This window comes from Mastigoproctus giganteus, chromosome 2 (assembly GCF_048544385.1).
Source record: "Mastigoproctus giganteus isolate SK-2022 chromosome 2, ASM4854438v1, whole genome shotgun sequence".
In the NCBI taxonomy this organism is placed as follows: Eukaryota; Metazoa; Arthropoda; class Arachnida; order Uropygi; family Thelyphonidae; genus Mastigoproctus; species Mastigoproctus giganteus.
Genome location: NC_143576.1, coordinates 210,495,659 through 210,511,403, shown reverse-complemented (window position 1 = coordinate 210,511,403; position 15,745 = coordinate 210,495,659). Strand labels below are relative to the sequence as shown.

The 15,745-nt window shown below is 41.0% G+C and overlaps 1 protein-coding gene across 1 annotated transcript in view; it reads right to left on the bottom strand.

The window, feature by feature from the left end:
• LOC150090028 (iroquois-class homeodomain protein irx-2-like) overlaps positions 1-15,745 on the bottom strand; it is a 60,342-nt gene that overhangs the window by 15,793 nt on the left and 28,804 nt on the right. Inside the window, exons 3-5 of the mRNA XM_090368941.1 lie at positions 12,567-12,685; positions 6,835-7,196; positions 3,938-4,852 (exon numbers count right to left, since the gene is read on the bottom strand). Coding sequence (XP_090225067.1) covers positions 3,938-4,852; positions 6,835-7,196; positions 12,567-12,685 — 1,396 coding nt within the window. The remainder of the gene's footprint in view (positions 1-3,937; positions 4,853-6,834; positions 7,197-12,566; positions 12,686-15,745) is intronic.

The following is a 15,745-nucleotide window of genomic DNA, read 5'->3' as shown; positions in this document are numbered from 1 at the left end:
CCCAGGTTACAGTGTTGTTATACATTGGTATAAACAATTCAAATGTGGAAGATGAAGAAATTCAAGGACGTCCAGAAATTGCTGTAATAGAAGAGACTGTTGCAAAAAGATCGCCATATTAGCATCAAAGAACTATCTGCAGACTTCCAAATTAGTGTAGGATCTGCGAAGAACATCATCCATCAACAGTTGCATAAAGTGTCTGCTAGATGGATTCCCAGACATCTGATCCTTTACCAGAAGAAGGGAAGGGCACAATATGCACATGGAACGTTGTCGATGTGCCAGGAAAAGCAAGAGGAGTTTTTTTCCAAGGCTAGTCACCATGGATGAAACTTGGATCCATCACTATGATCCCGAAACTAAACAAAAGTCAAAACAATGGAAGCATGCAGAATCACCATCCCCAAAAAGGAAAAGGCGCAACCAAGTGCTGACAAGGTGACACTGTCAGTTTTTTTGGGATCTGCACGTTGTAATACTAACAGATTACCTTCGAAGGGGTTGTACTGTGACGACGATGCTTTATTCCAACTTCCTTATAAAGCTACGTGCTGCTATAAAAGGAAAAAAATACAGGAAAAGCTGTCAAAAGGTGTGGCCTGCTTCTCCACGATAATGCCCCTGCGCATTCCTCGCATGCTGCAGTGAGGTGTGTCCTCAAATGTGGGTTTGAAATGTTGCTGCATCCTGCTTATTCTTCCGACTTGTACTCTCGGATTTCTTTCTCTTTCCTGCACTGAAGTCCTTTCTTCGCGAAAAACACTTTGCTGCTGATGATGAGGTGATTTCTACTGTCGGGTCGTGGCTTGAAGGGCAATCAGAGGATTTTTTCAAAGCCGGCCTGCGGAAATGTATTGAGAGGTGGCAAAACTGTCATTTTGTCCGGTAATTATGTTGAAAAAGTGCAATACATGGTGTTTATTTAAACCCTCTATCACAACTACTTCTGGGTGAATGCAAACTTTTTTTGAATCCCAGTGATTGACAAGTCTCTGTAAAGATACAACGGTATTGAGAGAAAGATTAGTATTTCAATATGGAACACAAGATTGCGGTGCCCATGGGCAGAGAAGGGCAGTACAAGGAAATGAGGCTCTGACATTGGAGGTTGGGGTGAATCTATAGAAAAATCGATTAGGTTGTAGATAAATTGCATTGCAGTCCGTGCTTCTGCTTACGTAGGTTCAGTGGTAATAAACCGAATTTCTCTGAAGGGGCGCCAATAGTTGCGGTGAGGAGGGTTTCGCTGGTGGTAGCATAAAAATCGAAAGAAGTTAACTTGTATAGACCCCGGCCTATTCACTAATTTTTTCATGTTGTTACCAAATAACGCTGCTGTGATCCACGAGTAAATACGACCTATTTATAAAGTCGGCTGAGAACTCTGTTAGACTGGAAGGTGTGGTCAAATCTTTGGTGATTCCTAGAGACTGCATAGTAAGAGACATGTTTCAATGCGTGACAATAAACAGTCAGCTCGATATTAGAGACCCCAACCCACAAGCTATACTGAAACCGCGCCATAATAACGGAAAAGACAATCCCTCACAACAGACCGGGCATCACCCTTGTGGACAAGGAAGAAATGGCTGCCTATCTGATTGACAAAGCTGTATCCAACAGTGGCAACCTGCAGAAAACCCACGAGGAAAAATTAGGAAGTACACAGACTTAAGACAGGAGATCAAAGAGATGTGGCATATGCAACAAGAAACGACCATCTCGATCATCGTGTCAACCACCGGTGTGGTGCCAAAGATCCTTCATAACAGCCTAGCAGCAATAGGTCTCCCAGCGAATACCTACAAGGAACTCCAGAAAGTCGCAATCCTGAACACCTGCAGAATAGTCAGTCGACAAACAGTAACACCAGACATAACAACAACCACCCTATGTACTTGGTAGCAATACCCGTCACGAAGTGGAACCCCCAATCAGTGAGAAATAATAATAATGTGGGTAATGTGATTAAGAAAGTCTAAAGACAACGAGTATACGAGATCTTTGTGGTTTGTACACTGTGCAGAGTAGTACAGTAGCCACCACTTTATCGCTTTTAGCTCGTGGCATTTTAAACCTATTGGCTGTTTGAATTTTCAATATGTCTGCGTTCTGAGGCTTTGATTTTTGAGGTTTCTGTTCTGTTGAATCAGCAATCTTGCTTGGATTAGGACTGATTCTCATATTTTCGGGACTGTAAGGATTCCTGTATCAGAGAATCATGGTGGTTGAGTGGAAGGCGATATCGAAGAACGCTTTGTAAGGGGTATAGATTTTGACAACGTGGCAAGGTTCTAAAGTTGGGATTATTTGTTAATTATTTTGATAATAAACTGTATTTTTCTTTAATCGTTTTTGTGTTTACTTTTAAAATGAACACCACTTTCCAAGGATAGAAAGTCAAAACGCTCTCAGTAATTTGTAGAACTGACAGACGGAGACAGAGATGGCAAATGACTTTGATGGACTGTAGTATAGAGATTTTGAGCCAAAGAGGAACAAACAGAGGAGGTTGGAGATTGGAAAATCTCTGATAAAGAGTATCAGAATGGAAAAATGCACGAGTTCCACCATTTTAAATGGATAACTGTTAATTCCGTCCATCTACACTGGTGTGCAAAATTTAAGGACCAGTCAGTTTTTCACCTATAGCTTCTCATAGGAGTGGCCTGAATATGGGAAAAGCATACCAAAAGAACCTCGTCTCGTGAAGTACAGAAATGATGAAGGAAACTAAACGGTACAGAGGGACTTTATTCAAAAATGGCAACACTGGCTGCAGTGATACAGATGCATCACCGCCAAAGATGGATCAAAGGGAAGAGGTGGTCCTCAGTAGAAGATATGGCCACCCCTAATGTTGATGCAGGCTTTACACCGCCTCTTCATACTTAGAACAATGGTGGTGATAAGTTCTTGCGGTAACATCGTCCATTCCTCTGTCAGCGCCATCTTCAGCTGGTGAATATTTTCTGTTGGGTGTGGACGTGCCGCTAGGCGTCTCCCCAGAGCGTCCCATATGTGTTCAATTGAATTTAGATCGGCGGGAGAAACGGGCAGGCCAATCCATACGAACAATGTCCTCACTTTCCAAAAGCATATCAACAGCTGCAGTGCGATGGGGTGTGGCGTTATCATTCATAAACACAAACTCGGGGCCAATGGCACCTCGGAACAGACGTACATTGGGAAGGATTACCTCAGTACCGGGTACAGTACCGCCTTCCAGTATCTGGAGTTGTGTACGTCCATCCATGATAACGCCTCCCCAGACGAGAACACCTCGACCGCGATATCGATCCCTTTCAGTGATGTTTGCGGGGTGATACCGTGTGCCAACCTCTCGCCAGATTAGCTGACGTCCAGAATCGCTGCTGAGACTGAATCTACTCTCACCAGTAAAGAGTATCTTAAGTAAAGATTTTGTGGTTGTAACCTTTAGAAATAGTTTTGGTCCTTAAGTTTTGCACACCAGTGTACCAATGACATAAGCCGCAGAAAACCGATAGTTGAAGTTCAACTAGAAAACCGATTGTATGAACCTCTGGAATGGTTTGTAACTCTCGGTTGAGTGCTTGGAAAAGTGTATTTCTAACCCGAAGAATCTGGCTTTGTGTGGTAATAATGTTACCTGATGATGACAGATATCCCGTCCCCCAATCTCATGGCATGATGAATAATAGAATGGTACCCAAGAGAGCTAGAAGAAAACCTAGAAGACAACGACGGAGATGGACAGATGAAATTCATGATTTCGTGGGTAGTGAATGGATGGCCATTGCACGAAACAGAAGGAACTGGAAAGTTGCTGGAGAGGCCTTCATCCTGCAGTGGATTGAAAATGGCTGATGATGATGAATGTTATCTGGTCACATATAATAAACAAGTAATTTATAAGTAAATAACAAGTTAAATACTGTTTGAACTAACTCACCTGTCTCTTTGTACATGGTTGCTGCCTTCTGTATTCCTTCTTGAGAAAACAACGCAGAACAGTCTGCCGTATACTTTGACAGATGGGAAAGTGCCGATCGCTTCAACTCAAAGGCGGTCATGTCAAACGATGCTGAAGAACGCTGGTGAAGTGTTGCGAGAGGTGAAAACGTAACTTCTTCTCCCGATCCGAGTGGTCCCGCAGATGGAACCTGTCCGGACAGAAGAGACCTGAACCCGAAGTGCAGTGGTGGAAGGGTTGCTTTCATGTGCGGAACCTGGAAAGATTCTTTAGCGTCCTGAAAGTCTACACCTGATGGCAAGTCTGAAATCGGATCTTGCCGACAGTTTCCGCCATTGTTCACAGTATCACATTTGATGACCGGGGTCTCGCTGGGCCACTGAGTCGGAGACGACAGGGACGACTCCGGAGAACTTTCACTGAACCGTAGGTCAGAGGTCGGCACTTCACGAACGCTGTTGTTCTGAGGCAGCCTTGAGAGGAAATGTTCAGCTGAGCTGATTCTGCTCCTGATCAGTGGGGCTTCGGTAGACAGTGGCTGCGGGTGGATGGCAAAAGGGGATCTCCTCAACATCGACGGAGGACTTTCCGAAGTTGCAGTGTGTGCCAGAGACCATATCTTTGGCTTACCTATTGCAATTTCTCTATCCGTCGACACTCCTAGGTCAAGTGACGTACTCTCCGGGACCATCTTGCCGTAAGGGGATTGAGACACCGGGAGTGGATATGACGCCTCATCTGAGGGCGAACTCAGTCGGCTGTTAGTCAAACCCTCGTCTGTGTTGTTGCTGACTTCAGAATTCTTGGATAGGTGCGGAGTATTGCTAGTGATGTCACTGTTGGGTGGCTGAGAAGCTCTATCACAGATTGCATCCTCTGTCTTGAACATCTTCCCTAATAAAGAAAAGTAACAGGAGATTAATGACTTGTAAACGAACACGGAATTGTAATAGTAATTAAAGTTTAAGTGAGCAAAATCAGCAAAACCTCTTTATCCCGTCCCCCAATCTCATGGCATGATGTCCAAATTTGGCAATCGTGTTTCTGACCAGAGTAGAAACTTGTCCTCAGTTTCTGAGTGTAGTGAGGTGATGGAATATTCTTCATAAAAGTGCACGGTTCCATCCAATCTAATCCTAATCGCTTCCATGCAGTCTGCAACTACAAACACCAAATACCATCCAAATCACGTAACTGCTTGTTTCTTCATAATGGGCTTCAATAAGTAAAATTTAATTTGGGCCATTCTGTATATCTTTCGACTTTAAAGGAAACATTTAAAGAAAATATGTTTCGGGAGTTGGGGTGGGGTAGAAAAGGAAAAAAGATTTCTCCGAAGCTTAGAATTCAGGTTTAAGGAATTGCTTCCATCAGCACCGAGCACGATTCTTGGAAAGAATTTTAGTAGAACGGAAGTGGGCTGGGAGGAATATTCTGAGACCCGATGGGGTGGTGCGAGCCTCGACTTTGCTGTCATCAGTCCGTCGTTGCAGCCTTTAGGGTTTCGGCTGAAGAGTTCATTCTTCGGTTCAAATGTGATTAGGATGCACGTGCAGAAAATCCCTCCCCTCGTGAAATTTCTACAAAAACACACAAAACCAACAACCTTTTCCATTATAGGAGATACCTTAAAAATGCTGAACGTTGCTCCTTCAGAAATGGTATTCAAATGAAATACTTTCAGGACGTGGTGAAAGCTGTGTTGGTTGTGGGGTAAGGGCCCCTTCCTAGCATAAATACTAGTCTAAAGTAATTCCAACAGAAATTAGTTGAACTCGTGGACTGCAACGATACAACAGAAACCGTTTGGTCTCCTATCCCGGAACAGGGATGTTTTTAATTTGTATTTCAATACGTAATAGAGTTATCAGTTTAGAATTATCTATCACTGCAGTAATAGTACTACGTTTCCAATCCATTTGCCATTTATCTTTCCTTCTTCCTTTTTATCTCTTTCAATAACAGTTCAATGTGGGTTCCCAATAAGGTCATCATCACTGATAACAGCGAAAAAACCAAGTTCATTACAACCTGGAATGATCAACAGCTGGGGTCAACAACCTTTGATGGGTAGTGTGCCAGAGTCATTCTGGTGTAAGAATATGGGTGCCAGGTTCACCATAATATGGAGTTTATAGTACCAGTGGTGGCTTTTCGAAATCCGTGTGCTAAAATTATCTGCTCTGTGAAAAAGGGCACTCATAGGATCACTTAATCTTCCCCTTTGGAGGACGATTAAGTCTCTTGGTGCCATTTAGAGCGATCTCTGACACTAGTGTCTTAGATTATCGATCTCTGATGATGACTATGACACATAAGTAATGAACTAATTCATATTCAAGAGCATATACGCTGTGCTACTCAACAGTTTTTAGTATCTTCTTGCTTTGGAAGCATGTATAATGGTATATAGTTTTGTCGCTAGATGGTGTATACCTTTATTATTGTTTGTATATGAAAGACTTTCAGGTTTAGACATCCACGAAAAGGCGCTGAGGATCTGTTGCTGCGTCATGACAACTCACCCGCTCATACTTTCCTCTCCGCTCAATTATTTATGGCCAAGACCAACGTCAGCCTGGTTTCTCACCCTGTGTATTCACCAAATCTAGCTCTTTATGATCTCTTTGAAACTAAATTTAAACTAAAAAGGAGAAGATTTACTGAAATTTTGGAGATCGAACAAAAAATCGAAAGAACAAGGATTCCAAAATTTCTTCCAGTTGCTGGACAAGGTGAGTTTATTTCAAGAGTCTCATTTCAAAGGGGGTGCCATATTTTACATTTAATAAGGCGCTAACCAATTATAACAAATGTGAATTATGAAATAGGAAAATTTATAGCTAAATGTGTAGCTCACAAATTGTGCTTTGTACCTTCATGTACTCCATCAAGAGGCACTTCGAAGTTTTCCTTTTCATCTTTACTTTCTCTTTCATCTTCACCATCCACTGACAGTTCGTCCAACTTTCCGTCATCGTCATCGTCCTCCGACGGATCGACCACTTTGTTTCTAGGTTCCCAGGTCATTTTGTTTTCCTTTTTGAGTCGTCTTCGGGCATTGGCAAACCACGTAGATACCTGAGTGAGGGTCATCTTGGTGATGATGGCGAGCATGATCTTCTCGCCTTTTGTGGGGTAAGGGTTCTTGCGGTGTTCGTTAAGCCACGCTTTCAGCGTATTCGTCGTCTCCCTCGTAGCGTTCCTTCGTCGGGCAGCGCTGTCCACGGGATCGAATCTGTGGAAAGAGAATTGGAGAAGATTAGAGCACGAAAGAGATTATAAGAAAGATTATAAGAAAGCATGAATTTATAAAATAATCCATCTTGGTGGCCACGCACAATCTTAAAATAAGAATTATATAAACAGTGAGTGTTGCGGACAGTGCAAAAATTACCAAAGGAACTCTTGTCGGGTTGTTCTTCTGCAAGACTACAACGATTAGAGTGAACATGTGATGGAAGCCCAAAAAGCAATACCCAATATAATAATAATAAAAATAAAGTATATTCCCGGAGAAAGTTTATTTTGTTCAGTCTTCGTGAGTTCATAAATGAACCCAGAGGAAGCAGCAAGACACTGAAGAAGTGATAGAGGACCATACCACGAAAGTATTCTTGAAGTGGGTAGATCTGTGGGTAGAGCCCACAAGAACATCAGCAAGACACTGAAGAAGCAATAGAGGATCATACCACAAAACGTATTCGAGAGAGATAGAGAGAGATCCACCCCCACCTCAAGGTCTGTTTAGTTTTAGTGAGTTCATAAGTGAACCTAAAGGAAGCATCGACACTGAAGAAGCGATAGAGGACCATACTACGAAAGTATTCTTGAAGTGGGTAGATCTCTCTCAAGAGGTGCATAGGTCTCTGGGTAGAGCCCATAGAAACACAAGCAAGACACTGAAGAAGCGATGGAGGATCATACCACAAAACGTATTCGAGAGAGAGAGAGAGAGAGAGAGAGAGAGAGATCCACCCCACCTCAAGGTCTCTTTAGTTTTAGTGAGTTCATAAGTGAACCTAGAAGAAGCATCAAGACCCTGAAGAAGCGATGGAAGATCATACCACGAAACGTATTTGAAAGAAAGAGAGAGAGAGAGAAAGCAGCAAGACGCTGAAGAAGTGATAGAGGATCATACCACGAAACGTATTCGAGAGAGAGAGAGAGAGAGAGAGAGAGAGAGAGAGAGAGAGAGAGAGAAAGAAAAGAGTCAGATAGACTGACAGATGGACGGAAAGATCCACCCTACCTCAAGATCTGTTCAGTTTTAGTGAGTTTTTAAGTAAACATAGGAAGCAGCAAGACACTGAAGAAGTGATAGAGGATCATACCACGAAACGTATTCGAAAGAAAGAAAGAAAGATCCGCTCTACTTCAAGATCTGTTCAGTCTTAGTGAGTTTATAAATGCAGCCAGAGGAATCAGGAAGACACTGAAGAAGTGACAGAGGATAATACGGTATTCCGAAACGTATGTGAAAGAAAGAGAGAGAGATCTACCCCACTTCAAGATCTCAACGAACACAGCAATGTATGTGACCCCCCGTCTATTTAATTGTTAGTCTGAGTTCGAGGGAAATGAAACTGGGTGTACTGTAAAACTAGAATGGCGCAGAAGCTTCATTACTAACTCCGCGATAAGAAGTGCGAGCATTTTATCCGCGTTGGTCGAAAGACACACTTTACCACACCCAGATCTGCTTCTGAAAGAGTTGATAAGCAGCACCTAATGGTATAACCTAATTTTCTCCAACGGGTCATCTGCTGCGGGCTCACATTTTCCGGAGTCTTATTGATCACGTGATAGTGCAGTTCTTAGCATCTTCCTCCATCTGCATATAGTTCGGGGATAATTAAAAACACGACTACACCCCTTTTTAATGACCCCGGTGTACGTAGCCATAGATTCGACCATAAGCTGCACACTTAATTTCCTTATTAGTATTTTTTCTTTTCTTTTTCTTTCTTTATAACACAAGACGTTTTCCTTAATTATTTCATCTGGTCCTTATTAACCACGCAGTTGAAAGGTAGGTTTTGCGGGGTTACTCAACGGGAAAAAAAAATAAAATGAAATCATGAGCAGAGAGAGAATGAAGAAATCGCTTACAAAAACTTCCTTAATGTACCGAGATAATTATAATGTACCAAAGGACTTCCTTTTATTTTCTTTTAAGATAACTTAATAGCCTGCGTTGTTTGGACAAAATATAATATGTAAAAGGATGCAAAAATAAAGAAGAGAGGCTCTCTCTTCATTAGAATGCATTTCGGAGCTCGACATTTTCAACAGCTCATTAGGGGCCGTCTTCAAAGAACAAATTTGCTAAGAATGTCCCTAATGAATTTCTGAAAGTGTTTTGCGCGGTGAAATTATTGAAATGGCAATCTATATAAAAGATTCTTGTCCAAATTAGTCTCCCATAATTTTATTTGATAATTTTTATAATATTTTAATTAAAATATCTTTCAAAATTTTAGTTAAAAATATTGCCAACATTTCCATTTTAAATTGAGAAAAATTCCACGAGTGTGTCTTGTTTTTTTTTTTGGGAGTTTGCCAATAAAGCGCCCTCTTTCGTCTGTCCAAAATTCACCCAGTAATTTATGGTTTATTACTTTTAAAAACAACTTATTTTATTTTGGGGTAACTTATTGGCTATTGTCTACAACCCAATCAGAGTTCAAACCACCGATTCTGGCACGCACAGAGTCTTATTTAGCGCCCAAAGTTTACAAACGATCAAAACTGAAACCAATAAGTTTTGAATCAAGTTATTGTGTGGTACCGTGAAGACCTTGCTTATGTCCAGCTATGAAAGGTATTTGAATAGATGGGACTGATGGTATTGAGAAGTTATTGGCACGATACTGGAATCCTTCTTCATGTATTAGGAGCATCACCGACTAAAGCCATGTATGCTGTCTCTAAATTGCGCGTGTTCTGAGGTCGATTTTTCTGTTTGCTGGATGAAAAACCACAGTACCATCGCTTGAGACCGACTAACTCAGCCACATTGTAAAAGAAATGTCCATAGAAATTGCTCACATCATCGACGGGACTTGAACCCACGTCTTTTCCACCCGGTGTTGGGAGGACAGCGATTCTACTAACTGTGCTACCCACGAGGGCACAGGAATTCTCTTGAAAATATCCATTATTGAGTTATAAAACTCAGCTTAGTTCCGAAAATGTTTCTTGGTCTGAATAAACAAAAAGAAATAGGACTGGATCAGATGTAATGAATAGGGCGGATGATTCATCAATCCAATGGCCGTTTGCTCGATCAGTTCTTCAAAATGTCATTTTACCAACTATTCGATAGTCCAGGAGTTATTTAATAACTCACCCAACAACCTTATTGTTCCATCGCTACATAACTCCATGGATTTAGCCCTAGGATCAATCAAAGGGTATCGCCGACCAAAACCTGTCATTACTTCTATTCCTAAGTAACCATTAGCTAATCATCTTTCTCTCCCCACAGCTACGAGTAGTAGCATCTCCAGGGTTTCTTCAGTTTTAATGGTGAGGGAAAGAGAGTCAACGCATATAGGGACGAGGACCTTATGGAAAATATGTTCTTTAAGTGAGATAGATCTTTGCGACGTGCATGCAAAATGTGATTATCATAAATGATAATTTGATTTGATTCTTGAGACACGTGAAGATGTATAATCCACACTTAGGAAGCCATTGTTAATCAAGTGAGGTGCTTTGAATGTGGGGGGGGGGATTGATGGCCCATTGACGTGTGTCCTTGTGAATCCAATATACATACATTTTTTCCCGTTTAGTTGCATTTGTTGAAATTTTCCAGTTGTAATACTAGCAGTTTGGTGGAAAGACAGGTGGATTTTGGTAAAATTGTTAGCAAAGCATAAAAGTAATGCAAGGAGAAAAGAAAATCCCTCCCCCCCAAAAAAGGAACATGAATATCCACTGAAGTTAATATCTTTAATTGGAGACCCTCGAGGATCAGTACTTGGGTCGAAAAATTTCAGCTGAAGTTTAATTCTACCAAATGCAAAATATTGCACTTGGGGAAGAAAAAAACCAGGAATGGTTTATAGATTAGGGAGATGGGAATTAAAGGATATCCAGGATGAGAATTTGGAGATTTTGGCACAGAAAGCTACAAAGTTCAACATTCTGTGCACACGTGGCAAGAAGAGTGCAACATTCAGTGCACACGTGGCAAGAAGAGTGCAACATTCAGTGCACACGTGTGTTCTATGATTTATCGGAATTTTGCAATGAGAGAGAGAGAGAAGGGGATGATTATCTCTCTCTCTCTCTAAGACGTCAATCTTGCACATTTGGAAGATTGTGTCCTGGTCTGGAGGCTGTATCTGAAGAACAATATACAACTGTTATAAGTAAGAAAGTACGAAGAAGGGTAACTGGATTGGCGTAGAACACTGAGTATTATCCCTATGAGGTATGTCTCAGAAGATGTACCTACCAAGCTTAGCAACTAAACACCTCCTGGGGAAGATTTCATGGTAATATAAGACCCAGGGGGAAATTATTAAAATAAGGAATATTCTCACTAATGATTGAGACAAGGGCCACAGGGCAAATCTTATGGAGGAACTGTAAGTAAGATTTCATGAAGTTTACCTTCGGGTAGCGTGCAAAGTTGGAATAAGTTGCTTGCAAGTTTTTTGGGGGAATGCGGAATACGTTTCCTTCCTTGCATCATTATGCCATCTCAATTCTAAATATCTGAAAAAAATCGCCAAATTCATGAGTAACCATGAAATTCTGCAAATTTCATGATTTGCCGTTGTGGTTGTCATCATTGTGGTTTTGCAATTCATGTTTTCTCCATCGATTTGAAAGTGTACCACTACATCAGAGATACCTTGTAACGATGACGTATTCATTACAAGCGAAATATCGCTCAAAGAATCTCGTTGAACAAACCCAAATAACTTTGTCCACCCCTTTATTACTATTATTACGAGAGTGGTTATTAGAAGTGGCGATAAGAAGTAGGAAGTGGCAGCTGGAATTACGTTGACAAAAAGACAAAAGCGGACGTTATGTGAATCGGCGTTCCACAACGATGAGTCCACTTTTGGCACGAGCGGAAAATTATTGTTGAGCAAGATACAGAATGTTTACAACAAACACTAAAAGCCACTGGGATTCTTCTTCATTTGTGTGTTTGATGATCAGTGGAGCGTGCTGGGACGGACATTAGCGGTTGTTTGTACGACTCCATTCTCTCGGGGCAACGATAACATTTTGGGGGTATCGGAATATCTTCATTGTGCGAGTGGGGAAGGGGGGAGACGAAAGATTATTTGAAATAAAAGAAGGGAGGCGAAGCTGGATGCAACGGACATGAATGAAGTCCACGGATCCATATTTAATGATGGTTAAATGTGGGTTAATTCGTCAGCCAATGAGAATAGTTCGTTCATTTCGACCAGGCGTGGGGCAAGGGGGGGAGGAATATCAGCCCCGTACGGAGAACGGTTGCTAACTTTTATCTACCGCTGTCCGAACTTTAATTGGTGACAATGCCCCGTGTCCCGTGCACCCGAGAAAAACGTTACAGCAGACGATAATCTCCTACCGTAAGATAATCTCCTACCTGTCGCCGTATGGTCCGTAAGCTGCCAGCGTGGGATCGTAGGGGTAACATGCCGCTGCAGCCGCTGCCTGAGAAAGCGGTCCCCAAGTCCGTGTGTCCTTCAGGTCGTACGCTGCAGTCTGAAAGATACGAAACAAAGCAGTTTTTGGTTAGAATGTTTTCTTTTCTCCAACTGTCATTTTCTCTCTCTCTCTCTCTCTCTCTCTCTCTCTCTCTCTCTCTCTCTCTCTCTCTCTCTCTCTCTCTCTCTCAGTAGAAGGTAGACTTGAAATAAGGAACTGAAAATATTTTAAAGATTTTGGTTTTTTTTTTCGCAAAAATTTCAGCCGACAATTTGACGTACTTGGAAGTTGACCTGGACGAAGCCACGTGACATTACATATGAACGCTGTCGCGGCAGTGGTCCGTACAAGGAACGTCATTTAGCGCTTCTTCTGCGGGAGTTTCGGTGGGAGCAGAAAAGGCATTATGGCGGCGATTAGGAGTAAGTGGGAAACACCCCACGAGAGGAAAGGCGCAATTTTTGCAGCGTGGAGTTGTGTTGGAGGGTGTGTTACGGCGTTACCTGTTCGCGCTCGCATCCTCCCACTCTTTAAAATTGCCGTGCATATTACTCACCGCGTGATGATTGCGCGTCAAAGCGACACTCATGTAAGTTGTCTATATTTGGAGAGTGCCTACCGCGCACGCGCGTGTCAGTTGTGTCACACCACCGCACACTAAAAGCATTCAACACGCTGTTCTCTCTCTGTTTGCCAACAGCTCTCTTTCTCTCACTTTCTTCCCTTCTCTTTGGCTCTCCCGTTCATTCTTCTCCACTCTCTCTTTGTCATATTTCAAATAATCTTTCGTCTTCTCTCTCTCTCTCTCTCTCTTTCTTTCTTTCTCTTCTCTCTTCTTTTCTCTTTTTCTCACTCTCTTTCTTTCTCTTCTCTCACTATTTCTCTCTTTCTTCTGTCTTCTTTTCTCTTTTCTTCACTCGTTTCCTTTCTCTCTCTATCTTTATTTCTTCTCCTGTATCTTTCTTCTCTTCTCATCCCCCTTCTTTTCTCTGTTCCTTTTCCGCTCTCTTCTTTCTTTTGTTTCTTTCACTCGTTGTTTCCTCTCTCTCTCTCTCTCTCTCTCTCTCTCTCTCTCTCTCTCTCTCTTTCTTCTCCCGCTATCTTTCTTCTCCTGTCTTCTTTTCTGTTTTTCTCACTCGTTTCCTTTCTCTCTCTATCTTCATTTCTTCTCCTGTATCTTTCTTCTCTTCTTTTCTCTCCTCCTCTCTCTCGTACCTTCTTTATCTCTCAGTGTATCTTTCTTTCTTCTCTTCTCATCCCCCTGTTTTTCCTCTGTATCTTCTCCGCTCTCTTCTTTTCTTCTTTTCTTTCACTCGTTGTTTCCTCTCTCTCTCTCTCTTTCCTTTGCTCTCTCTTTCTTCTCCCGCTATCTTTCTTCTCCTGTCTCTCTTTTTCTTCTCTGCTCATCTCTCTTTCTTCTTTTCTTGTCTCTTTCTCTTCTCTGCTCGTCTTTCTTTCTTTCTTTCTTTATTGTCTCTCTCTCTCTCAATCTTTCTTCTTTTCTATCTTTATTGTCTCTCTCTCTCTCTCTCTCTCTATCTTTCTTCTTTTCTATTCTCTGTTTCTTTCTCTCTCTCTCTCTTTCTTTCTTCTCGTCTGTTTATTTTTTCTACTCTCACTATCTTTCTCTCCTTTTCTTTATCTCTATTTCTTTCGTTCTTTTCTCTTCTCCCTCTCTCTCTTTTCCTTTCTTCTCTTCTCTGTCTCTCTTTCTCAGTTATTTAATTCCTTATTTTCTAAGTCACGACGACTCAGCAGACAGTGAGCTTCCAGCGTATAAACTTCAATGTAGAGAGTTGTGGAGATTTGCAAGAAATGCATTTTGTGTACGTAGTGGGTGTGTTCACACGAACGTTCATCGAAAGGAAAATGTCATAAATTCATATTTAAATTTTAGGGCTATTTTTCTTTTTTTTTTTAATATTTTTCATACCGACTGAAGTAAACCTGCGTTACCCAAAAACGGGGACACACGCCCTCTATTAGTAAATAACGGCTACCAAAAGGAAAAGTCAATCTTCCAGCGAGAGCTTTCTGGAATTATTCGGTTTTTGAGCTCAAATCACGTCTCGTGCCAGAAATTCGCCATCAAATCAACACGACGTCAACATTAAAAAAAAAAAAATTGGTTTTCTTTAACATCGGCAAAACATTTGATTAAACAAATAAACAAGCGCTTCTGGCTTTGATAATGTGAAACAAATTAGTTAATGTACGCATGCGTTACATTTCAGGCACTTTCAATTTTTTTTTTTTAAATTAAATGTTTTTTTTTTTTTTTCATTTTTCACGATTAATTAAAGTGAAAAGTAAATACATTTATCTCCTTATCAATTAATTAAAATATTATAACTTTAAAAGAACACTTAATAAAACTGTATAGGTTTAAGTTCTCAGAACTTTGCCGTTTGCTTTAATTACAACTGTATAATATTTATTACTCTCCTCCCATATACTCTTTTTTTTTCTTTCTTTTTTTGTCTCTTTTCTTTCTATGTGTGTATGTATCTCTTCATAAACGACATCACGTCCACGAGTCTTGCATAACAATACACGATAAGCGTGCACGGACTGTCTAAACCTATTAATACCGCATTAAAACTACATTTAATCGATAAATTTCATTTTTCCATTCAAATTGTATAGATAAGAGATATAATAATTGCCAGATTCTATTTGTCCCACTTTAATGAAATTTGCGGCTCACCAAATATTTTAAAAAGGCCTAAATACAAAATTTCATGAAAAATTGTCCACTGAGAGTCTTTCTGTTACATGCGGACGGACGGACAGGTGTTTAGCGTATATATATGCAAACGCGTCTAAAAACATTATACAGGTAGTATTTTATATCTCCAAATTCCTGATTAAAGATTTTTCTTTATAAAATAGTCTCGGCAACCTTCCGTTCTGAGCAGCCCTCTTATGTACACTACGCTAGTATACACTGGTGCTCAAAAGTTGGGAAGCAAACCCAAAAAAAACATGAAGTAAATCAAAAACCATTTATTACATCATACAGCGTGTTAGTTAGCTAAACATTATTAATTCGGCTCAAAGAATGGCCAAATTTCGATTTGAAATTACAGTTATGCAAATGAGTTGCCATGCTGCAAA